The 25,470-nt window shown below is 36.7% G+C and overlaps 1 protein-coding gene across 1 annotated transcript in view; it reads right to left on the reverse strand.

Annotated features, from left to right (window-relative positions):
* The window catches only part of Ostn (osteocrin), a 31,805-nt gene extending 9,291 nt beyond the window's left edge, over window positions 1-22,514 (reverse strand). The window contains exons 1-3 of the mRNA XM_010624102.2: window positions 22,456-22,514; window positions 12,885-12,983; window positions 10,870-11,084 (exon numbers count right to left, since the gene is read on the reverse strand). Coding sequence (XP_010622404.1) covers window positions 10,870-11,084; window positions 12,885-12,983 — 314 coding nt within the window. The 5' untranslated portion in view covers window positions 22,456-22,514. The remainder of the gene's footprint in view (window positions 1-10,869; window positions 11,085-12,884; window positions 12,984-22,455) is intronic.
* Between the last annotated feature and the right edge of the window lie 2,956 nt (window positions 22,515-25,470).

Here is a 25,470-nt window from a genome sequence, read left to right on the forward strand (position 1 = left end):
TGCTCTCACTACAAAAAAATGATAATTATGTGAGATGGTAGATATGTTAATAAGCTGATTGTGACATTCATTTAAAAATGCATACAGATATCAAAATGTAATGTTATAGACCCTAAATATGAATAAGTTTTATTTGTCAACCACACCTCAGTAAAGCTGGATATAAAGGGATCGTGTATCTTGCTCAACAAATATATACTTTGAGATTTGTGCATGGTGACAGGCATAGCCACGTTCTTTTCATTGTTGTACAATATTACCTTGCATGAATGTACAAATGTACAGCAGTTGTTTATCCATTCTATGGTGAAAGAAAATTTGAGACTCCCCTTTGGTTGTTTTTATATAATGATTACCTAGAAATTTAATTTTCCTGTACATGCTTTTTGTATCATTTAAGGATTTCTGTATGATATGTTTTCAGAAATACAGCTTCCAGCTATACACAATATCATAACATACATAGTGCCACAGTATTTTCCAAATTGTATCCATTTGCACAGATGAGTGTAGTGTTTGACACTTCTATTATTTCAAATCTATGTCAACCGTTTTACTATGGATTGTAAAGTTTCACCAGTATAATGGATTGCTAAGCATGCCTTATTTTGCTTTTAATTGACTTGCCCTATTTTTTTGGTACAGGGATTGAACTCCGGACATTGCACTTTTGGGGCAGGTGATGTTATCATTGAGCTAGATCCCTGGCCCCATTGCCCTGAATTTTAATGAAATTTCTCACCTTTTAGTTTGTGTATTGTCCTTGGATCTCCTCTTTTGGGAGTGCCTATTTCAGCCTATTGGTGTTCCATTACTTTGCCTTTTCTTTTAATATTGATTCGTGGAAGGGCTGAAAATGCTATGAATATTAGATTTTTGTCAGTTACAAATATATTCAACTATCTTTTCCCATTTGTGATTTGTCTTTTATGAAATTCTTTAATGTGATTTTAATGTTTATCAGCTTTTTCACCTCTATCCCAATAATAGATTCAGCTCTAGTAACAGATTCGTGGAAATCCTAATGCAGTTATGACTGGAATTTTATTGACTCTAAAGTATATGTCAACTTGGACAGAATTGAAACTCTTGTGATACTGAGTCTTACTATCTCAAATCATGTATTGTTTAGGTGACCTTTAGTTAAAATCTTTGGTTAAAACTGCTATAATTGCTTTTCTTAAAGAGCTTCCAAAGTTTGCTGGATTTGTTATTGTTTTGATGCATCAGTTAAGAATATGTGTGGTTGAACTTTTTCTTGGTGACCCTACTTGGATAGAAAAAAGTTTCCTTTTATTATTAATTTACTGGTGATTTTACTCATGAATGAATATTTAATTTTATGGAATACTTTTTATGCATCTTAGATGGTACAGTTTTCACTGACTTGTGAATTCCATTAATTGATTTTCTAAACTAAATGAAACTTATGTGGCATTTGTGTGATAAACTCAACATGGTAATGGTGCGTTGTCTTTTTAATAGATTATTAGACTTTGGTAGGAATTTTGTATTTGTGTCCATTATGGAGGTTTTCCAGTAATTTTATTTTCTTGTTCTCTCCTTATATGGCTCCGGTGTGTAGACATATTCTCATTAAATGAGTTGAGGATTATACCTTCTTTTTTTGGTTTTTCTTTTGTTATTTATTTAATTACATCATGACGGGAGAACACGTTTTTTATGCAAATAAGCCTCTGAAACTTGCTTGGCTTGTTTGGCAGACTAACATTTCATTAAATTCATGTGTAAATGTTGATTTTACACTTACTAAAAACTCCTGCTACACCGCTCCCCCCACCCCCAGCAGCAGTGGTATGCAACTTTTAACCTGTCCTATTTGTGAGTTCCCAAAAGATAAATGTAGCATCAAGGTATGGAGAACATTCCTTAAAAAAAAAGAAAAAAAGTCTGATAGACTGCTACATCTTAAAAGGGCAACAAAATGCTAACCCCCCACTAGAAAAGCAAGCATTTTATTGAGTACTAGTCAAAAAGAGGAAAATACAGCAATAGCTAATAAGAGATTGTCTTTCAATGGTTCGGTAACTTAGATTAATAAAACAAGGGAACAAATTATAGCATAAACTCGTATGAGAACAGGCCAGGCTCAACAGCCAGGCTCCAAGATGGTCTCTCATAATTTTACTTCCTTCCGCGTTGGACAGAGAGGACTTCTGTGACCAAGAATATGGTGGAAATGACATGGTGTGAAGTACGGAAGTGACTGCAGCTTCTCCTTTGCTTTGTGGGCTCACTGGCTGAGGGTGAAGCCGGCCTCCGTTTTCTAACTGTCCTATGGAAAAATTTATGTGGCAAAGAGCTCCGGCCTTCTATCCACAGCTAGTAAGGAACCGTCCGCCAAGGGAGAAGCCTATTTTCGAAGTGGATACTCGAACCCCAGCAGTGCTTTCAGAAGCCTGCAGCCCTGACAGACAACAGCACTGCAATCCTGGAGAGATCCTGGGCCAGAAACACCCAGGAAGCTATTTATTTATTTTTTAAATTTTTAGTGCACAGAAACGGTATGAGGACAAAAGTTTTATTGTTGTCTTAAGCTGCTCCATTTTTGGTAATTTTTGACATAGCAATGTAAATCTAATGCTTTGAGATTCTCAAGGTAGGAGATCTCACCTAATTTGGGGTTCCCAGAGAAAACATAGGGTGCATGAAAAACAGTCACTGGTGAATCCTGCAGGCTTGGTTACTGTCTTAAAGTTAAAGTGTAGACAGTAAAAATGGCAATGATAATACTGATATGTAACTACAAATGTTGGAAGGATGGCATGCAAGGAAAGACTAAAAAGAAGCCCCCTGTGAAGGTCCTGTGAAGGATTAGAATGAAATAATCGTCGTCCGTAGAATCATGTCTAAGTTGCAGTTAGACACTTGGGCTTTTAGACTAAAATTCCAGAAGGTTTGGATGCTAGACAACATGAAATCTGAGTGATGATGTGTTTTAAGCAGCTGATACTTAAGGCCTCTTTTTAAAGTCCTCATTCAGAAATACTATAGAAATATGATACAACTGGTCAATGCATATAAATCAAGATGTCATTTTTTTACTGATCAAACTGAATGTAGAATATGCCTTTCTACCTGCCTTTCAAAGAGTTTAGTAATATCTTTTCCCTAAATTAGACACATTTATGCAAGCAGACATTGTTATGCAATAGGAAAAGGAAAGAACCTTACTCAATGACTCCTCCCAAAATGATTAAGAAGCTTTGGGAAGAAATGAATAAAGGTGGTATAAGGGGGTCAGTCTTTCTCTCACAGAAACTCCTGAACCTAGAGGAGAGAAGAAGATGGTTTCCTCGTAGTATGTTAGAAAGGAAGTACTCCTTTGCTTAGCAGAAAGGTTACTTTTGACGTTAATTAAGTAATTTTTATTTGCAGTACCAGGAATTGAATTCAGGGCGCTGCAAATGCTAGACAAGAGCTCCGCCACTGAACTATATGCCAAGTTCTCTTTTAAATTTTATTTTAAGACTAGGTTTTCATTAAATTGTCCAAGCTGGCCTGGAACTTATGCTGGGATTACAGGTCTACACTGCTATACCTGCCCTTATCTTAAAAATTTGCCTTCAGTGGTGGTAACTCAATTTTGAACAGATTCTGTTAAATTTATGATCATGGTGCTAATTGGACATAATGTTAACCTCTGTGGTAGTATTCCAAGGAACAGGTCATATGAATAGCCATTCCAAAACCATGAGCCCTGGAATTAAATAAGGAGGTTTACGTACCTGTAAAGTAACAGCGATGACTAATTTCGAAAGGGCTCCAGAGTTATAGGATAAGGCAGAAAGCTCATGAAGCTCCTTGAGGATTTGATTAAGTTTTTAAAAAAAATGTTTATCTACCACATGGATATATACAAAAAGTCATATAGAATTTTCTTTGTGGAAGCATGGGTAATATATATTACGCCTCTACATAGAATTAAGTATTATGCATTTTGGCAAACATTTTAAATCTTCATATATTAATCAGGTAGGGTGAAAAAGTAAAAGAACTTTTAATTTTGTAGTGTGGAAGAGAGGTACTACTAATACTACTCACGCAGTATTTGCAAAAGGGGTTTCCACAGACTGATTTTTCAACCTTACTCCAGTAGAGAAGCTGTTGAAAAAGGCAATAAAAAGCAGTTCCAAGCCAGAATGGCTCTGAGATTGCTATGCTCCAGGACATTTCAACTAGGAGGGAGGGAGCTCTTACTAAGGGTGCCACAACCTGAATCTCTTCTCAGTGTCTTTTTCCATCTGAAAAACAAGCCCAGTTTAACTGTCCCCTTTGGGTGCTACCAAATAAAAGCTGGAAAATATAAGTAATAACTAAGAGGTGCCTTGGTTGGCCAAAGTGTGTCACACTGCTTCACAATAAATCAGAAAGTGTTAGGATTTTTATCATGGCTTATGGGACTGTCATTAAGAAGGACAATAATATCTAACTAATTGAAACTGGCACCACTCTTTTGAACTTCAGCCTGAAACTATGTCTAGCTCAGTATAGAAACCCATGTATCATTCACATGGTAATTCTAAGTGTATTTATTCCGTGCATATAGTCTAAGTGAAATTCACTAGTCCTGTCCTTGGACAAGTATTTTTTTTTTTTCACGTGAAACTTTAGCCTTCTTTATTTCCTATAAAGAAAGAGAAAGCCATTGGACCCGGAGTTTAATAACTTGACATATAGTTTGTAGTTAGGGAATCTCAGGTAAATCATTTTAAATACCAGAATATACACCAATAAAGTGAGAATCATTTAAGGTATTATGAAATTTAAAAGGATGTACTGGAAGGTTAAACGGACTTTTTCTACTTCAATTATTAGCTATGGCTCAGAAATGGTGAGAGAGAGAGAAAAGAAGTATTTCTTCTTGAATTCTAAAGTAAGATACTAGACTCACGCAGTATTTGCAAAAGGGGTTTCCACAGACTGATTTTTCAACCTTACTCCAGTAGAGAAGCTGTTGAGCAGGTCATGATGAAAGAATCCTTGGGAGAAAGTTACGGGGGAGCCATGCCATTGTCTTTGTGCATTAAAATAGAGCAAGAACTTCAAGAAAAGCACCAGAGGGCTTGGGATGTGCCCAAGAGCTCAGCAGACCGGGTAGAACAGTGCCTGCCAAATCTAAACATCAAGAAGATGTGAGGATAGCCTTCATGTCAGCGTGAACGGATGAGTGCACAAGGGGAGCTTGACTCTTATTAACAGAGGTGGAAAGTGTGCAGTACGTAGACAGGAGTTGATTATAACATGGCCCTTGTTCCATAGGTGTTCTGCCAGGGGTGTGGATGAAAACAATTCAGCAGGACGCTGGAGGTGGTGTCCCACAGAGAAGCTGAGAGGATAGGATGAAGACTGTGAACATAACTGACCTACCAGGGCAGGCCCGCTGCTGTCAGCCGGGGTGCGTGTAACAGTGCTCCGGATAGGGCTTGGGTTGACCTGAACAAACGCTCCATGATAAAGAGTCAGCTTTGGGCATCAGCTATGGGCAGAGAGCACTCTGATTAGGTCCTGATGGCATCTACCAGGTCCGACTGTTCTCCGCTGCACTTCTAGCCTCAATTCTGGAGGAGACAAAAGGCAGCCTGCTAAGTAGAAGGGGAGGATGAGCAGAAACTGACCACAACCTTTCTACTACAGCTTCCTGGCTGGAGTAGGCTGAAGCTGGGAAGGAGAAAGCTTTAATCGTAGTTGTGGTTGGGACTAAGACGTATGGATGGGTATCTTAACTACCGAAATATGGTTATTTTTCAAGAAATAGTGAGCAGAAGGATTCTTAGTAGTTAAGTGTGACTAGTGGAATCAAAGCTCTTGGTTTTGGCTTTATCCAAGAGATAGGGAAAAACAACTGGGAATGTGCTTCAGTGCTTGTGAGTGGGGATAATGTGCTTTTCCTGATTGTGTCCTGGGGAGGCAGTTTTCTCTTTCAATTAAGTGGTCATAATAACAATATTCTTAAGGTGTTTATTGTCCCTGGTCTATAGAAGTGTAGAAATGCACTGGACATATTCCATGTGCACTCCAGATTTAATTCTTCCTCTTTTTGCACCCTACTGATAGCCCCCGGATGCTAATTTTTTGGGATCACATAAAATCCCATGCATCCTTTACCTTGGTTTAGGTCAAGCATTCTGGAGCTCTGGCAAAGGAGCCTGGGAGATATGTTAGGATAATTTGCTACTTTCCTCACCCTCCCTTGCAAGACTCTTACCAGAGATTTAAGTCTAAATGAGATGCAGGGCTTTTCTCAAAGCACCCCACTCTCCATAACTGCGAGTTTAGGTCAGGGCCCTAGGCTGTTGTGCTAACCATTACCACGGGACTGTACCCAGACCTCTGTAAACAGTCTTCTTGTAAATACATCACCTTCAACTTTGACATTTCAAAGCCATCACCTGTCTCCCACTGGATCCCACACACTAGAGTAAAAAATAATGTCTGGCCTTGTGAAAAACCTAAAAATATATAATTGATAGGAGCAGCTGGCTCATATAATTTGATAAAAGAACATCAAATAGCCTTTGGTACAGATCATCATAGTAACACTACTACTGCGAGTGTGTGTGTCAGTGTGTGTGTGTGATACTGAAGTATCTTATGTAACAGGTGACAAAAATTTAACCTTGCTTATTTGAATTATAATTCAAAATAAGTTGAAAATTGTTTTAATTAATTCCAACTTAAGAAAGTCAATGGAAATACTTTTTGTATTAGTTATTGCACAATATACATTCCACATTTAATGGATGCTTTAAGGCCAAGAAGAGGCATTCCTAAATAAAAATGAATGCTGCAGATAAATCTGGTAGGCGATGTCCTTGGAATTTAATTTCAATGCATAATGTTTCTATAAAAGATAAAACATAGGGAGGATGCAGAAACAACCCCAGGCACCTGCAGCTACCTGATCTTTGACAAGGAGGGGCGGGTGAAAACTTTGTCGGAGGAAAGACAATCTCTTTGAGGAGTGGGGCTGAGAAAACAGGCTATACACATGCAGAAGATTGAACTGAGACCTGTCTCTTACTGTGTACTTATCAAACCTCAAAAATGGTTCAAAGATCTCAATATTAAAACAGAAATAACCTGTAGGATGACAAAAAAAAAAGTAAATCTTTTAAAGGCATGGGTGCAGGCAGGTCTTTCTGAACTGAACCCCCCAAATTGCACAAGAAATAATATCCAGAATCAACAAGTGGAGTCTCATCAAATTGAAAAGCTTATGAATAGCAAAAGAAACAACCAACAGAGTGAAGAGACAACCTACAGAATGAGAAAAAAATTTGCCAGAAGTTCTTCCGACCAAGGACCATGGTAATATCTAAAATATATAAAGAACTAAAAAAATTTATACCTCCCCAAAATGAAAGATCCAATCAACAAATGGGCATCTGAAATGAAAAGACACTTCTCAGAAGAAGTGCAAATGGGCAATATATAAGTGAAAAAATGTTCAACATTGCTGGCTGTTAAAGAAATTCAAAGTAAAACAACACTGAGATAACTTCTTACTCTAGAAAGAATGGTCATCCTCAAAAAGTTGAGTAATAGCAAATTTTGGGGAGGCTGCAGGAGAAGAGGAACACTTTTACGCTGTCGGCGAGTGTGAAAGAGTACAATCAGTATGGAGATTCCTCAAAAAACTAAAACTTGAAATTGGATTTGACCCAGCCATTGTTCTAGGTGTTTTCCTAAAGGACATCTTGTTATGATGAGCATCTGTATTCATCTTCTTACTATCGCAATTCATAATAGGTGATTCTTGGAAGCGGCCTATATGTCCAGTAAGGAATAATCAGATAAATAAAATGTGGCATTGATACACAATGGAGTATGACTTTGCCGTAAAGAAAGATAAATTTGAGTCATTTGTAGGAAAATGGCTGCAACTTGAGAGCGTGTAAAGTGAAATTAATCACAAATGCAAGCGTAAACATTGCGTGCTTTTCTTCTGTGAGAAATCAAATATAAAGAAGGATGTAAATGAATGATACGTACAGTAAGAAGAGGGAAATAAAGAAAGTTTCCTAGAGGAGCTCTCAGTTTATTACTCAAAAGGCTGATTTTTATTTCTGCATTTTGTGACGTTTGTAGTATTTGTCAGCTATTTTAAAGTGTGTGAGCTTTAGACTTCACAAGCCAGGGCTCTCTCTCCTCTCATGGTAACACCATACCACTTTGTAGTTTTATCAAGCAGATGAACCTCTGTGTGTGTGTGTGTGTGTGTGTGTGTGTGTGTGTGAAAAAGGGGGTGGGGTGATCAAGAGATAGAGGGGAGAGGAATGGGCTGGAAAAAGGAATGACGAAGGGTCAGGCTCCTGTACGAAGCCCACACAAGGAATGCACCACCAATATGTACTCATAAAATGAAAGTATAATACATTAAAAACCTAAATGCAATATAAAATTTCTCTAGTTCAGAAGCAAACTCAGCTTTTCCAGCTCAATAGTCACTGTGAGAATGCCTATGCTGGCCTCAACACTGCTGACCTCTGAAAAGAGTCGGAGGGGAAGGTAAAGCAGAGGGAAAAAAGGGGAAAGGTAATTTTTAACCTCCAAGGTCATTTTAAGCTGCATACTACACTTGTGCTTATCCACTTAGTGATTACTAACTGACATGGTTAGAAATCTTATTCTGGAGTAGAAGAGAGGCATCTCCCTCACACCTTTTTAGAGCTGGAGAGCTACTCTGCTTCAGTGTGTGGCTATCGGTTTTTTGTGTGTTTGTTTGTTTTGTTTTTTTGAGACAGGGTCTCACTATGTAGTTGAGACTGACCTGGAACTCACTATGTAGCCCAGGCTGGTTACGAACTCACAGCGATCCTCCTGCCTCAGCCTCCCGAGTGCTGGGATTACAGGAGTGCGCCACCAACACCACACCTGGCCTGACTAATGCTTTATTGAATGGAAGGCCCTTTAAATATTAAAAAAAAAATTATAATCAAATAGTAGGAGAATAACAATAGTTGTAACACAGTGTATTTTTATCTTCAAAGTGGTTACTCAGAGTACAAGACATAAGCCAAAAAGATTCTTACAAAAAAAAAAAAAGAAAAAAAGAAACATAATAGCAACTCTTTCTTTTCAAGGAACTAAGATAAACTAAGCCCTTTTGATTAACGTTCGGGTGTATGTGCAGTTACAAATAATTCTAAGCTGAATGAGCTTGTGTATATTTCCCCCCAAACCTTCAAAGTGGTTACTCAGAGTACAAGACATAAGCCAAAAAGATTCTTACAAAAAAAAAAAAAGAAAAAAAGAAACATAATAGCAACTCTTTCTTTTCAAGGAACTAAGATAAACTAAGCCCTTTTGATTAACGTTCGGGTGTATGTGCAGTTACAAATAATTCTAAGCTGAATGAGCTTGTGTATATTTCCCCCCAAACTACAACCCACCTTTACGAGTGTGTCTTTGGGAGGGGTTACACAAGGATCAGGCAGAATGCGAGCAAAAAAGGAAGCACATAATGATACCCCGGGTATAGCCATATTCGCCTGAGAGTGGGTGCCAGGGTGCTCCAGGCCACAATACATGTCTGTGCCTTTTCCTGAAAACCTTACTATGTGAAAGAAATTCTGAATATTGAATCTCACTTTTCTGGAAAACTTTCCACTCATTCAAGATTTATTTTATACATACACGCTCACACGTGCGTGTGTGTGTGTGTGTGTGTGTGTGTGTGTATTGAAATTGGGGTCTTCACACTGACCTGCATTCCCAGTTCTTCTTTTTAAAAATTTTGAGACAAGGTTCACTAAATTCTCAGGTTGTCCAGGCTGATTGTGTGACCCCTTCCCCAGCCTCCCAGAGGGCTGAGATTACAGATGTCTGACTCCTCTTCCTCTTGTCCTTTTATATTTGTTGATGATGATTTTTACTTCACAATTTAGAGGTTATGTTTAATCACATAAAGGTTTTTTATTATGTTCTTCTTTGTAGCCTTTTTTATAGGAACATTATAATTTTTATTCTTATGGTTATCGTTATATTAATACTTTTCTAAGATAGTCTCTTTTTTCAGTTTTTTCTGTCATTAGTACAAGTTTCATGAAATCTGTCAACTATTCATTTCTCTCTTTTTTATGTCCCCAAGCATCTACTTGCAATATATTTTGTTACCCAGTTTAATGACCATAAATCAGCACAACAGTTCACTCTGCAGGATCTCACCCTCATCGTAGAATATCTGATAATTTGCTTCATCTGTATTGTCAGCTACTATCGCTGTAACTACGTGTCTTATACTCACCGCATCATCCTCTTCCTTAAAAAAATGATTTCACTTTCGTGTGAAAGGCTTGTAACTAGGTCTTACAATGTTAACTCTCCAATTGCTTTGGTTGCCAGAGGAAGGGGACCAAGAGATGGAGGGAGGAGGGAGGGAGGAATGGAAGGGGTGAAACCCAGGAAATGGGACGTTTTGTGAACAGGTATCACCGCACACAAGAAATGGAAACATTTTTTACTACCAACATGTACGGAACGGCATTCTCATTTACTCTATTAAACGGAAAACCCAAACAGTTTGATTACTTACTGCATCCTACACACATCCTCACTTCCTGAACTCAGTGTATCGTCCAATAGCCATCATACATCTGCATGTAGCAGGACCCTCCTTAGCGTGCACTATGAAAAATGCCCAATGCATATTGTAGCAGTCATTCTGCACCCGGAACAGTTACTTCCAAATAATCTTATGAATGCCACAAATTAGCCAACATACTGTCAAAGCTGTTTCCGTACAAGTTTTTCACTGTCGTTTTTTACACCCGGAATTCTCTGTTTCAGAACCTACAGTGAAAGAATTAGAGAATGAAAAATTTTCCTTGCCCAAAGTCCACTTACGTCTGTTTGCTTTTATGGACTGCAGAGCCAGCTGAGAGTCTGTCTATGGGGGACCCAAAGCCAGAGAAGCTCCTCTTCTTCTTTGTCTCAATCACATCATTCTCCAAGGAAACCAGTTCATCGAGAAGCAAGAGTTTCATTGCCAGGTCGGTGGCTGATTTCTCCTCCCTGGCTGGGGATGGTGTCCGTGCATCTGTGACCACAGAATCCAAGGCCTGGAGGGCAGAGAAAGGTGATTCCGCTCATTCAGACAGAGAAAAATGAGTTATGCACAGTCATCTGCATCGGCATTTTCTACCTTTATCTGAGAGGCCCACTGCAAAACATTTTATAATTCCTTATGGAATTATATTTCACAGGAGAAGCCTAAGCATTTTTTTTTTTGAGGAGGGAGAGTGAACCCATAAAGCTAGAATAAATGCAACAGAAAACAAAACAAAACAAAACAAAACAAAATTCCATACTTGGCTCTAAAATTTAACACTGATCATTCTTTCAGGTCTTTAAGTAACAACTGCATCCTTTCTTAACCATTCCCTTAGCACTTTATCTATACCTAGTTCATCAAAGCACTTGTTATATTTTATCTTATAGTAGATTAATTACAATTCAGCTGAAGTCCTTATTAGATTACCAATAACTCAAGGACAATGAGTAGCTGATTACTCTTTTATTTGCTCTACATCTAGCCCAGCATTTTGTTCATAATTAGCCCTCACATTTGTGATGAATATGACTGCATTCTGAAAAGGAAACCAAGCTCCCTTCTGTTTTCCTATTTTCTATTGACCACTCATTCATGTAATATAAATCACTAAAAATCCACCACGTATCCGCTTCTGCATAAGCTTGGAGAGATTAAAAAAAATGAGCAAAATCCAGTTTCTGTTGGCAGGGAAGCTAATATCTCTATTCATGTGATGCGTTAATAAATATTCACAAACATCTGTAGTGCATCAGAGCGATCCCAGTACATTTTAGTTCCCAGGTAAATTTTCTGCACATTTGTTTAGTACACACATTATTACTTTGTACTTTGCACAAATCGTCTAAGTGTAAGTGTCGTCCACTTTGTGAAGTCTTTGTCCCTTCTTAGGCCCAAGTACCGCATTAAGAAACCTTGTTGCTATTAACAGTCCTGAGTTATCCAGCAGCCCAGGAAACACTGTCTTTTTCTACCAGACTGAAACTATTTCCCTTATTGGAGGAAATTTTAGCGCTAGTGGATTATTTTCCTTTCCTCCCTTTAATCACATTCTTCCAGCTGCCACACTCTCGGTCCCAGGACAGAAACTAGAGAAGGAAAGATGCTACGGTAGGAAGAAAGAAACCCCAAAGGGTACAGGGCAAAACTTCACCTGGCAAAGATCTTTGATTTCCCAGAGAACCTTCCAAAGACTGTGCTTTTGTTCTCATAAATATAATTTTGTTTCTTTTTAAAAATATGTTCAATCTTCAGAGGAAAAATCACTGAATTCATACAGAAATTATTCTTTTGGAAAAATGCATTTCTGACTCTCATGTTGTGTTGTGTAAGAGGTAGAGATCATTTTTTAATAAGGTCAAAGTTAGCCAGAGTAACTGTTCTCTGTATGGAAATGTTTTCTTATGTGTTTCTCCCTATTTGTTCAAAGTTCCAAGAAAATATTTGTATTATAATAAAAGTTTTGTCTAAAACAACACTCAACTTAGCATGCAAATTTCAAATTTCACATATAGTACTTAATCTTTATGCAACTGAAAATTAATACAAGTATGGTTGAAATGATAAAAATTTTTCTCTTAATGCTTTTCTGTTTAAGGATGACATATCTTTCTTATTCTCTCTCTCTCTCTCTCTCTCTCTCTCTCTCTCTCTCTTTCTGTACCAGCGTTCAAATACTTATGTCTTTGATTTTACACATTCAAATACTTTTCCTATTTGTCAGGGAGACCTCCTTCTGACTCTAATAGAAATGGCTTATGTTTCCCCCACCAGAAAAGGACATGGCACTGCGTGTTGTTTTTTCAATCACCTCGGTTGTTGCATCCACTGAGAGAACTTTTCCTGAACTCCAGAGCATCAGAGTCATAGCCAGGATGAAATGAGCACCTGCTGATCTCCAGTCCAGCATCTGAGGGTCACATACATCGGGGTTAGCATTAATGAGTTTGAAAGATAAAGATAGAAAGTAAAAAGTTCCTCAGAAGTTTTTTAGAGAAAAATAATTCATTAAATTATTAACTTCTAGGGAATGCATTCCACAAACTTAAATAATACTCAGTAGAATCTGTCAGTCTCTCAGAGTTTCATTTCCACAGAGACTTAGATTTGGTTTGTACAGATAAAATAATAATTTATAACTTTAATAAATTCAAACTAATCTGGCATCAGAGAGATTCAGTTCCTATGACTTTATTCTTCATCTAATGCAGAGATTGAAAGCTTATGCACTTCGCTGAAAATATGTAAAATGGCCAAGATATAAGAGAAAAACTCGAAGAGGAGCCTGAGGCAGAATGAATGTGACAGATCTAAAATAATTTAAATTCAAAATTTCAAAAACACCCTAAATTTAATTGGAGAATAACTCTATATTCCTGTGTTATGTCTGGATTTCTTAAACACAATTCAAAAGGAAGGCATCTTATAGAAAATAATTATCAGATTTCAGTATATAAAAATGTAAAAATTCAGTATGGCAAGATATAATAAACACAACTGAAAGACAAATGGCAAAATTGAAGATATTTGCAACATATATATCCAAAAGCAAGATTAGTACCTGGAAAATGTAAATAAATCTTATCAATAAAATGTTAAAAAATGACAGATGAAAAGAGGTTTAAATTCTGAATGGAAATGCCATAGAAAAGAAGATATTCTGAAGGTAAATAAACATTCCATGATATATCCAACTTATTTAATATAAATCTAAATAGAAGTGATATTTTACACACATCAGATAAAACTAATTAAAGTCACCATGTCAAATGTTGGAATGGTACTAGGAACCAGGAGACTGCACAAAATTCTGGCAGAAATGGAAATGGATCCAACCATGTGAAGAATATTAGAAATAAGTAGAAAGTTTCAAAATGGTTTTGTTCTTTCTATAACACATTTATTTCACTTCTACTACAAATCCCTGAGAAACTCCTACATCTTACTGAGCAAATACGTGTCAGGAAGTTCTAAGCCTCATTATTTTTAGCAGTCAAAAAATAGAATCGAAGTGCTCCATCCAAAAGAAAATGCATTTATTAATGGAGATATTCAGACTGTGGACTGAAAGCATGTGACTTAGTTATATGTATGCTTACTGTTAAAACAAATCATTTAAGTGTATGTGTATCTATATGTGTGGATTTCAATAAAACACTTTTTGGGGTATGGGAAGTGTTAGAACAGTACATATAGCATAAAACCATTTATCTAAATTTGAATTATGTACACAATTGGATACATTTTGAAATATATATTCATGCAATTAAAATATAAGCCAATGCAATCTGACTAATGATTATGATTGCCTCCACGGGTGAAGAAAAATGAATACAATTAAGGAGGAACCATAAGGCACTTAGTTTTTAATCTATAATTTAAAAAAGTAAATGCACAAAAATATGTTTGTTTATGCTGAGTCATAAGCACAATGGTGTGTTATTTCTGAATTTCTGACTTTTTGCACGAGAACCATGCCATGGTGCCACCAGCTAAATCTCATCTACGCTTTCTGTCAGGGTTGGTGGCTGCCAGTTTGTCCACTGGCCCTGTTAATCCTGCCCAGTCAATGAAGAGGCCTTATCCTACTGAGGGAGGACCACAGGCAGAGGCTAGAACAAAGCCAGTTTGAATACGAGCTGCGCCACTGAATAGACGGCAGTGGGGAAGTTCCGGAAGATCATTCTTTGTGAATGATCACCTCAGACAAATATATAAACTCCCTTCAAAAATCAATCATGTAAAGAACTTGTTGGGGGCACAGAGACTTCGGATGCTAGAATGGAATTCGAAGAACAGGCTTGAGTCCCATTTTGCTATATTGTTAGTTATGACCTTGGATATGCATCGTGTGGTCCACTTGAATTTCACTTTCCATATTTGTGTAAGAAGATCTGTTTCTCACCTCAAAATAGTCTTGAGATGACGGGGTTGATTTACGCATAATCCCTTTATCTCATGTAGTATTTGTAATTTGTAAATGAAGGAATATTTGCAGGGTTTTACTAAATATTGTCTCAAAAATTGCATACCTTTTGCTATGACCAACACTTTCTTTATGACACTTCAAAAACGATTACTGTGCTGTGAAACCATAGTGTACATTTGAATAATAAATGTTATTGGTTAGAATATGAATAAAAATGCTTTATGCAGAGTAACACCTCTATGAAGTATACTGATTAAGACTTAAAACAGAGATTAAAATATTTTAATATGATCTATACCATTTATTTCATCAAATACAATTTTTTAAATAGTTTAGCTCAAACTGTTCATTTGAGGTCTTTATGGCATAAATTATTCTATCTTGGAATCTTGCCACATAATGCTAATCACTAGCTCTTTCTCTGTATTCCATCATTTTTGGGAAAGGAGCAATAAATTCATTCTGTGTTCTCTTTTTGCCAAATTTATATTTAATTCGAGTTTTTCTGTAAGTACCAGAAAACAATGAATCATATCTCTAAATTAAGTTAATAGACATATAAGGAGGGGAATCTAACAATTATTTGCTGAACATATCAACCAAACACTGCCTTCACCATCCTTTAGAAAGTCAGCCACTGAATTATATCTTTCTCTTGATTTTTCTCATGTTACTTTGGCTTCCCTCCACACATAAGAAGATATAGTAAGAACATAGCTGAATTACAAAAAAATGATTTCATATTTCTTATGTACCTTCTTTTACAAGAGAGCTCTCTCATTTAATCAAAGATAAACAGTAATTGTAAACTTTTCCTTCTTTATTTTTAATTATGTTAAAAATAGATTACAAAGTGTGAATTCACCCGGTTTTATATATCTTTCCATGTGGATTTCCTTTAACTATTTTTATATACATTTTACTAACCAGATTTCTCTTCATCTCTGCAATCTTGTAAATGACACAGGATGATGGGTGTTTATAATATTGACTATTTGCCTGAGGCATATATTTTTGTGCATGGGTGTATATCGGAAAAAAGTCTTAATATATCATCTAACAGATCACCACATCCTGATTATTTGGATAAGGAGATGTAAAAATAAATGCTGAGTTTAAATACGTGCATTTAATGGCTCAAAACCATGCTCATAGCCAGTTAACTGAAAGGCCGCATTCCTAAATATGGCCTTCGGTACACTAATGCAAACAAGCACCCTGGCACCTGCCACACAAAAGACATTTGATTAACTAGTTCAAATTTGATTGCTACAAAATTAGAAGCAGAGCAAATTATAGGGAAGGAAAGGAAAAGACTCCATTTATCCCCATTTTGTTGATAGTGGATAAATATAGCCCATCATTTAAAAAATCTCCTTGGCCCACGTACACTCCAGATCACAGAAGGAAACCTCAAAGGATTCACTGACTATGTGAATTTACCAAAGCGTCTGCCCTTTTTGTAACGCATAATTCACTTTTATTAACTTTTGATGAATATTCCACAGAGTAGTGAGGCATTTCAAAAGAGACTGTGGACATCAAACTTGCCTTAGAAGATTTTGTGCATAGTGTACTTCATTCATTTTTGGGCAATAAGATTATTATATATTTTCACTTTTTAGATAATAGTGCTGAATAAAAAGGGTTTACTGGTGTTTATATTGATCTTAAACTTGGATTCAAAGACTCTGGGCATGTACGAACTCATTTTATCCTGCAACAATCCTCCAAATTAAGACTGGAGTAAGAGTGGATAGATCCAGGTGGAGAGGAATGGAGTTTTGTTGCTTCAATTTAGGAAACAACATATATCGTTTATTCCTTTGGAACTGTTGTAGTTCATAGTGACACACTGCTGTCCAAGTTCAGCAGTACAGAACCTGGAGCAAATATATTTAAACTTGAATGTAATGAGAAGACTGTTAATATGGAGAAAAATATCTTCCTTGTTCAGAACCAGGGCAGCAATGAGTCATTCCAAGTGGGCTTGGAAGAAGATAAGATTGAGAATCATTTTGGAAAAAAAAGAAAAAAAGAGAGAAAGCAAGCTGGAAAGAAGGAAAGTGCTAAGAGAAACAAGGTGAGCCAGCATCTGATCTAATGCATTTTTCATGACTAAAACTTAAATTACGTGCATTTGAAGCCCCATAGTAAAGATGAAGCATTACTCGGGTGATTAACACTTTCTCTTCAGTTTGAGGCTTTATCATTAACATTTGCCTCATTGATAGCTGATCAAAGCATTAGAAACTCACAAGAGTACTGACCTTTTCTGTGAATCCTTGTATCATCTGAGAATTTTTCATTTCCTCTAGTATCTTGCCTGGAAATGTTTTAAAGCAGACTCTATTCCACCCTCCCCTTTTCAACAAACCTTTTTAAAAAGGACTTTATTAAAAATAAAAGATTAATGCTTTTCATTTCCTGTCTTTTTGCTACACTTCCCAATTCCCTTTCCCCTTCCCCTTTAGGCCTTTACTTCCTATTTCACTTTACTATACATGTTGGTCCTCATTTACACTTTCAGTTTCTCACACTAGAGAAACTATTTGGCATTTACACACGTGTGTCCTATTTATTTCACGTAAGAGGATGGCCTCAGTGTGCATCCATTTAGCTATAAATGTCTCTAGTTTCTCATTATTAAAATATAAAAAAAGTTAATCAACTAATTCATTCTTCTGTTTTTATTTATCTTCTTTTTTCCACCTCGATAGAGCCAGGCGTTTAAAGAAGTTTAACAAGAAGTGTTATATAGGGAACTATGACACCATGAAAGGGCCGTGTGCCTGGGAATAACAATGACTTCAGGTTCTTTCCCTGAAAATGAAGGTGGTTTTCCAGACATACTGGGTCAGAGTGGCCCCAAGAAAATCAGTAAAACACTAAGCTCATCATCTTACCCTTTATCCTACTGTATTAAGATACAGTCATGCAGGCCTTATTTGGCAACCGAGAAGAACTTCAGCAACAGTAGCTAATGGAGTGAAAATAATTTCTAGAGGGTTGAAAATTGAATGCTTGAATGCCATCCCAGTGCCATTCACTGCAATAAGATTTTGGGTGCCAGTGTTGTGGGACTCGGACTTGTCACTGGCTCTGTGGTTATTTAATGATGTGGCATTGGGCAAACCTTTTCCCTCTAGACCAGTGAAATTGGGGCTGGCCTATCTGACCTCTGCTGTTGCTTCTGGCCTTTAAGTCAGTTGGGCTCTCTGACTTTTTCCTGATGGAAGTACAAACACCGTAGGTAATCGTGGTGCTTGGTTTAGGGTTAGTTAAGAAAATCTTTCTGCTCTTCTTTACAACAGCTGAATGCTGTGCATGAGGCATCTTCTCTATAAATTTAGGTATATTTCTAGCTGAAAAGAGAGAGCCTCTAAAGCTTCACTTTTAAGATTTATGGTAATAGATACTCTTTTTTAAGATGTGTTTTAAGAAAGTGAAAAAAGCTATCCATTAAATGGTTACATGCTGGCAGGTGTAACGATTTAAATTTCAGAGATATTAAATGTAAGGCAGAATTGACGGAGTGTAGTCTACACAGTTACTTTCAAGTGTTTACTTGGGTTTTTTAATTTGTTTTTCTTTTTCTCTTACGTGTAAGTCACTAGATTCATTTCTCCTACAGTTTCAAAACAAAAGTTCCTAGAACTGAGGTTGCCTAGGGCAGAGAGAAGAATTGCATCTTCTCCTTTGGGCTCAGAGAAAGAAAAGATGCTACAATATTGAACTTGATGGTCAGATGTAAAACTTTAAAATACATCATTAGTATTAATAATTTTAAAGTGTTGACTGTATCTTACTGACTTGCATTTGGAAGTAATAGCTTGCTTATCAAAATAAGACAGTAAAATGAATGTCCTTTCAATAAACACAAACCTAGGTGAAAGAAAGAGATCGATCCAGGTTTTTATACCTACAGTAAAATGTGAGGAAGTTCATGCTAGAATCCTGGCGTGTCTGTTAATGCTGCACAGGACCCAGTCTCTTTCTAATGAAAGTGTCACTTGACCCTGTTCCCCAGTCACCACCCTTTAGCGTTTTCAGATTTCTTCTTATTAAACTGTAACCTGTACTTAGATTTCTGAACAGCTAGACATTTTCTGGCAAAAAACCAAGATACCTATACATGGAAAAGAACTCTGTTATACGACCATACACAATTATGTTAAAGTTAGTTGTTCAATGTCCCCTAATAGGGGAATAAAAGAACCTTTAAAACTATAGATAGGAAAAACTATGAGTTTTAAGTAATACCCTGGCTGGCCATTTGATGCATAGGTAATTTTAATGTGGTATGCAAAAGGTTTTCACAGGGTGAAGTTGGATAAATGAAGTTAAATATAAGATACACAGGGTTCAGGATAGTATGGAATATCATGCTTTTTACACTGTTTCACTTTAAATGTATGTATAATATTTAATAAAAATTCTACATTTAATTTATATTATTCAAGCCAATTTAATCAATAAAATAATACTCTCTAAAGTGCAAAGAAAGCAAGGAAAACATAAACTGTATAATAATCACAGGATGGTACCAGGGTGGTAAAAGTCAGTAAGATTCTTTCTGTCCCCACGCTGTTCACTTACAGGGGTGTCTTTCTGTAGCAGCTGATCTTGCTGGAATCCTGCTGGAATGATTCCATTTCCTTCAAGTGTAACCATTTTTAATAACCCTTTAAAAATCTTTTGCATAGTGGTTAATTAATTTAAAATAAATTTATTTCCTTCATCCTCACAATAGAAACTATTATGATTCTATTTTGCATTAAATTGCTAAACTGAGATAATCTGAGTTCTTATGGAACCTTGATTTTCCATCTCCTGGCCTTAGCTGTATACTTTCCAATACAACAAAGTCAATAAGTACAAAGACATCAGTCATGAAATTGTGCAGACCTGGGTCTGAATCCTGATCAAACATGTTATTTAGCCTCAGTTTCTTTATCAGGAACTTGGAGCAAGGGTTTGTTGGAGGTTTATTGAGGATTAGAAATAACAGAGTAGTACAAGTCTGTTAGTCAAGAAGTAATATTTATAGCATTCAAATATTGGCTTCTAAAATGTAACAACTTTTCAAAATATTTTTACTAATATTTTCTATTTTTCTGAAAAAATATCATTTTCATCCTTAATTTTAAGGAATAAAATTAGTCCTTGGCATCTGGAAAATAAAATATAATAAAATTGACATTGAGAGGGAAAGTAATTTCACTAGAGTCCTGGCAAAGGCTCATTTGATGCATTGCTGTTTTATTATTCTCAGCCCTTTGAAAATATTAACATACAAACTAAATATCCTCCTGGGTAAAAAGCAAAAGGAAGAGAACTCAGTGACATTCAAAACATAATTAGTCTTCAAGCCCAAATTCTATTAACTAAAGGGAATTTTTCATATCACTTTATTTTTATTTTAATTTAATTTTTTTTCTTTTTTTTGGTGGTGGGGGGGTTGAGACAGGGTCTCACTATGTAGTTAAGACTGACCTGGAACTCACTATGTAGCCCAGCTGGTCTCAAACTCACAGTGATTCTCCTGCCTCAGCCTCCCGAGTGCTGGGATTACAGGCGTGAGCACCCCCCCAACCCCCGGCACTAAACAATCGGTGGCAAGTGATACCTCTCTCTGTTCCCTCAAGGTACCCTGATAACTGTTTGGAGAAATCAGAGGACGAACTGAGCTAAAAATGCATACATGGGAGACATCACCTGACCGACGACAGGGGCTGGGCTGGTTAGAGAGGTTTCCAGGGACAGAAGGGAAACTGTGTGTCCCTAACTTACACTGCCAGACCCCAGTTTCACCAAGAGTAGAGAAAAGCCTCAGGGAAGCTGAATGATTAGTCCAGGGTCACAAGTCCTGGAAATCAAGACTGTGAAGTCTGGTTTGTTTTGACCCTGAAGCTTGTGTTTTTACTGCATCATCAAATCTGAGCAAAAATTTTCTGATGGTTGGGGATCACACTAGATGAAAAGTCGATGAAAATGAGACAACGTCTAAAGATTAGCCTCTAGATTCTGAGAAACTGAATGCTTTTCCTGCTACATGGGGGGAAAATCGACTCACAGGAAAGCTTCTCCAGGTCATTCTTTCAATGTATGCCTGGTCCTAGTCATTTCTCTTGTCTCTTTCAATAATATAGTACTTTTGAACTCTAATTTGTGCTTAAGGCTTCCCAGAGACATTCTGGCAGCATTAGGATGATACTTTATGATTTTTTACTGTGAATTATTTTCCTTTGAGGGAAGCTCAATTAATCTCATTTATCAACCAGTAATACAAATCATAAAGAATATTTGAACATGGGGACCCTGAGGTTAAGTTGACCCTTTAGTCAGCTAAAGGTATCTGTTCCTCTCTTGCCCACAATTCATCATAGGAGTCAATTAAAAAAAAAAAAACAACTCTGGAAATAAGGAGGAGAAAACAAATGTCAACGTTAAGTATTTTAACTTCTTGAATGAAACCACAGTGCAATTCATAGATAAGGGAAGCTTCAATTCATAGCTGCACAAAGCTGTCTTTTAAAAAGTGGTACCAGAAAAGAACCAAAGTAAAGAAGATACAGAATGTAATTAATGATTTGGGGTAGATAATTAACAAAATGACAGTAATAATTCTATGACTTATATGGGCTTTAAAATTCACCATAATCCATTTCTAAAAGGATAACTCTGAAACAAATCATAACCACATTCCTAAACCTATGGTCTATTATAATTCAAAGGAGTAATATTTTGCATCATTCAAGCAGAATTTATTGAGTGCATGCTTAGATTTATAGATCAAACCTGAAGCAAAACTGTTCTCAAACAGCTCAAATCTGTTTTAGAGTTTGAATTATTAATTCAATCACTAAATAGCAAGAATACTTCAAATACTGAAGAACAGATATAATTTAAGACTACTTCAACTAGATTTTAATATCACATTTACATCTTTTATTTTATAATAAGAAGAAAGGAAGGGTTAGAATTTATAGAATATAGTTTGATTACCTTAGACACATTCTTATACTCCAATTTTAATAGAAATAAATATAAAAGGAAAAGTTTCTTTTCTACACAGACTATTTAAACTAGACTACTTTTGCTCATTAAATAATTTGCTGATATTTACATCTGTGATAAAAGCAAAGTAATACCATTAACATAACATAGAATCATTGTCTTAGTTCCCTTTCTCTTTGTTTTGAAATTTTAAAGAGTATAAAGCAATGTAATAAGTGTGAAATGTCTGATCAAACAATTAATTCCACCTTAAGTTTGAAATACAAAAGTATCTTGTATAATCTAATCATTTTAGAGAGGGAAAAATTATTTTAAAAAAACTTTTTAAAATTTCAAAACCAAACTATAAAAATAGACTTTAAAAGTATGTGAAAGTAAATATAACAGTTCAGAGGGGAAAAAAGTCCTTAGATCTTTATCAGTTTGTACTTACCTTGTAATAAATCAGGAGATTCTAGCTATAGAGCCCTGTCTCTGTAGTTTCTTTCAAACCCAGCCTTGATAGTGAGTTTTCTCTTGACGTTTTTATAGTATCAGTTATACATCCCTTACTCCAATCCCTGCCTTTGCTTTCTCTTACATCATTTCTACAGATTTTCCACTGAACTTGTTCATAAGCCTCTTTTCAGGCTTCTCTCTCTCTCTCCCTTTCTCCCCTTCCCTCTCTGCTACTTTTTTCTCCTTCCTCCCTCCCTCTTTGCCTCTCCTTTACCCTTATCTTCCTCTCCTACCTATGGCTTTGTGGCATTTAAGAGCAATGGGGGTTTAACTGTGGAAAATTTAAGTATACATTTAGTACCCATGTAAGTACATTACGTACCCATCACCTCTTCCTGAGGTTTTAGTCCAACTCTGAGTTTTACACATTGTGCTTGGAAAATAAAATGCTCTAAATCTTGCTTAAAATCACCAGGGCATTTCAAGTTAAGATTTAAAGAGATTATAACCAGAAACCCAAACTGATATATTGGTGCCCTTTTTTGGAGCCTTAAATTAAATAATCATCTACAGCTATGATGAGGTGTCTCTTCCTCGGTCAGGTACACACTGCCGTGTCAGTGAAACCCACAACTACTTGGCAATTAACAAGCTCTCCTGGGAAGCTTGTCACTAACAAACCTAAAAATACTGGGCTATAACATGCAGCCTATAAATACAAATGTAGTCATTCTTATCTCACTCCTGTTTTTCAATATTTTAATTTTCTTTCAACTAAAATATTCCTGCCTCTTTTCAGAAGTTTTCCTTCATTCCCATTGTCCACTAATTACCTTTGTATCCTTACATCCATAAACTATTAAACACAAACCCTTACATTCTAAGGGGAATGTGTGATGTCATGAGATCTTTTTGGCCTCTTTGGTCCAGCAGCAGGTTCCCAATTAACAGACATGGAACCTGAGGCTGAGATAAACGAAATGACTTCACAAGATCACGCAGCTGGGGGATACAGACAGAGCCTGATTTCAAATACAGAGCTCCTTAATCCTGTATGTAATCTTTTGCCCATGCCTGCACTTTGTCATGCTACTTAAAAAGCTAGAATAGAGAATTCAAGCCAGATCATACTTTTGCACAAATAGAAATAAATTTGTTCCTTTTGGTTTGGCTTAAAAGCCATTTAAAATACTACTCACTAGTGTAGGAATGATTACATGGTGAATTTGGAGCACAAGAGGAGAGGACAACCGACTAGAACACACTGAATTGGTGGGACGGTAAAACGCTTCATTCTGTGCAGGGTTTGAGGGATAACATATGTCCCACAAGCTGAAATGTGAGTAGTTGGCAGCAAGAGCTCGCAAGTCAAGATAAAAATACAGCCTCGTTGTGGACCCTTGTTTAGACATTACTGCCATGAAACAATTATGCATCCTGAATCCACATGATGGAAAACTCTCAATATAGATCTAACTGATGCATTTTGATGCTATCACAGCCAATAGTCTTGACGTATCTTCTACCCTTATTTGAAATGCCTCCCTCAGCATGCTGACAAGTGGTATCTGCAGCTGATTTATTCCAGATCTGTCCCTGCTTAGACAGTCCAAAGATTCCACCCTATTTGTGGATTTTGTTGACCTAATTCAAAAGTTTGACTTAACTGTTCTGCCGCAGTAGAAATAGCAACAGTTTATTCCAGGAACGTAACCATGGTACATTTAGGCCATTTATACAGGCTTCTGTACATTATACACTGCTAAATGATCTATTTTTGCATTTGTATGTGCTAGAAGAAAATTTAAATATTTATAAAAAGAGGAGAAATGGGAGCATGCAAAGAAATAAAAGAAACAGAAAGTAAGCATCCTGTGATAGACGGGGAAACTAAGCTAAAAAGGGGATAAATATTGATGAAAACTTTGTCAGTTAGCATATTTTAGCACATTTCTATTTAATTCCGATAAAAACCTTGCCAACAAGGCATTACTCATATACAAAGTTCAAATCTGTTAACTACATGGTCCAAGTCCTCATAGCTTAAAAGTGTTGGGATCAGGGATTGAACCTTGGTAACTGTGTCAGCCAGGGGTCTGGTGGTAAAGAAAAGGCACATTCAAACTCAGTAAATCAAAGAATATGTAATTTGGGCACAGGGTATAGAATCCAGGGAGAAGGTGCAAGAGAAGGACCCAGCAATAGCCAGCTCTGTAGTCCTGTAATTCTTAGGGGATAAGGAGTTTACAGGGACCCAAGGACACAGGCATCCAGGTAAATAAAGTCGTCTTGCACAAGGGTGACCTTTTATCAAAAGACAAAGCTTGTCCAGAGCAAACAAGAGAGGGAGGGAACCTGTAAAACAAACACCGAGATTTCACCGTACACTACTTTTTTGTGCTGTTTCCCTCTCATGGAATCCAACCGCCAATTTAAAGAAGAGAAGGGAGGAAAAAAAAAGAGACCCAGCACACTGTTTAAGCTAAAAATTCCTGAGAAACCTACAAACAGGAGTCTCTGCAGACACCAGTGTGACCGCAGTTGCCCCAGATACCCGTATTCCCATCTAATACTTTAGCAACTTTTTCAAGTCAGCTTACTGAAGTGTAATTAACACACGTGGCATTCAAATTGTGCTCCCTTTAAATGGTACAGTCTGATGGGAGTTTGTAAATTCCACGACAATCAAGGTCTAGAAATTTTCCATCACTCCCCAAATTACCCTCAAACCCCCTTTCAGTCAATCTACAACAGCACCCCCAAATCCTTGGACCAACTAAAGGATTCTGCCTTTCCCCAGAAGCTATAGCGATCAAATATACAGTAGGCAGGGTTTGGTGCCTGGTACCACAGCAGCAACAGGACTTTGCTGTTGTCTGGATATTATTCTTTCCTTTGTTTTTTTTTTTTTTTAATGGAATGTGCTGAATGTCTATAATTTTGTTCAGATGACTGCAGAACCTGGAAAAGCTGTTGCTGCTATAGATGCATAACATACTATTATTAGTCT

This window comes from Fukomys damarensis, unplaced genomic scaffold (assembly GCF_012274545.1).
Source record: "Fukomys damarensis isolate Sample0158 unplaced genomic scaffold, DMR_v1.0_HiC HiC_scaffold_12, whole genome shotgun sequence".
In the NCBI taxonomy this organism is placed as follows: domain Eukaryota; kingdom Metazoa; phylum Chordata; class Mammalia; order Rodentia; family Bathyergidae; genus Fukomys; species Fukomys damarensis.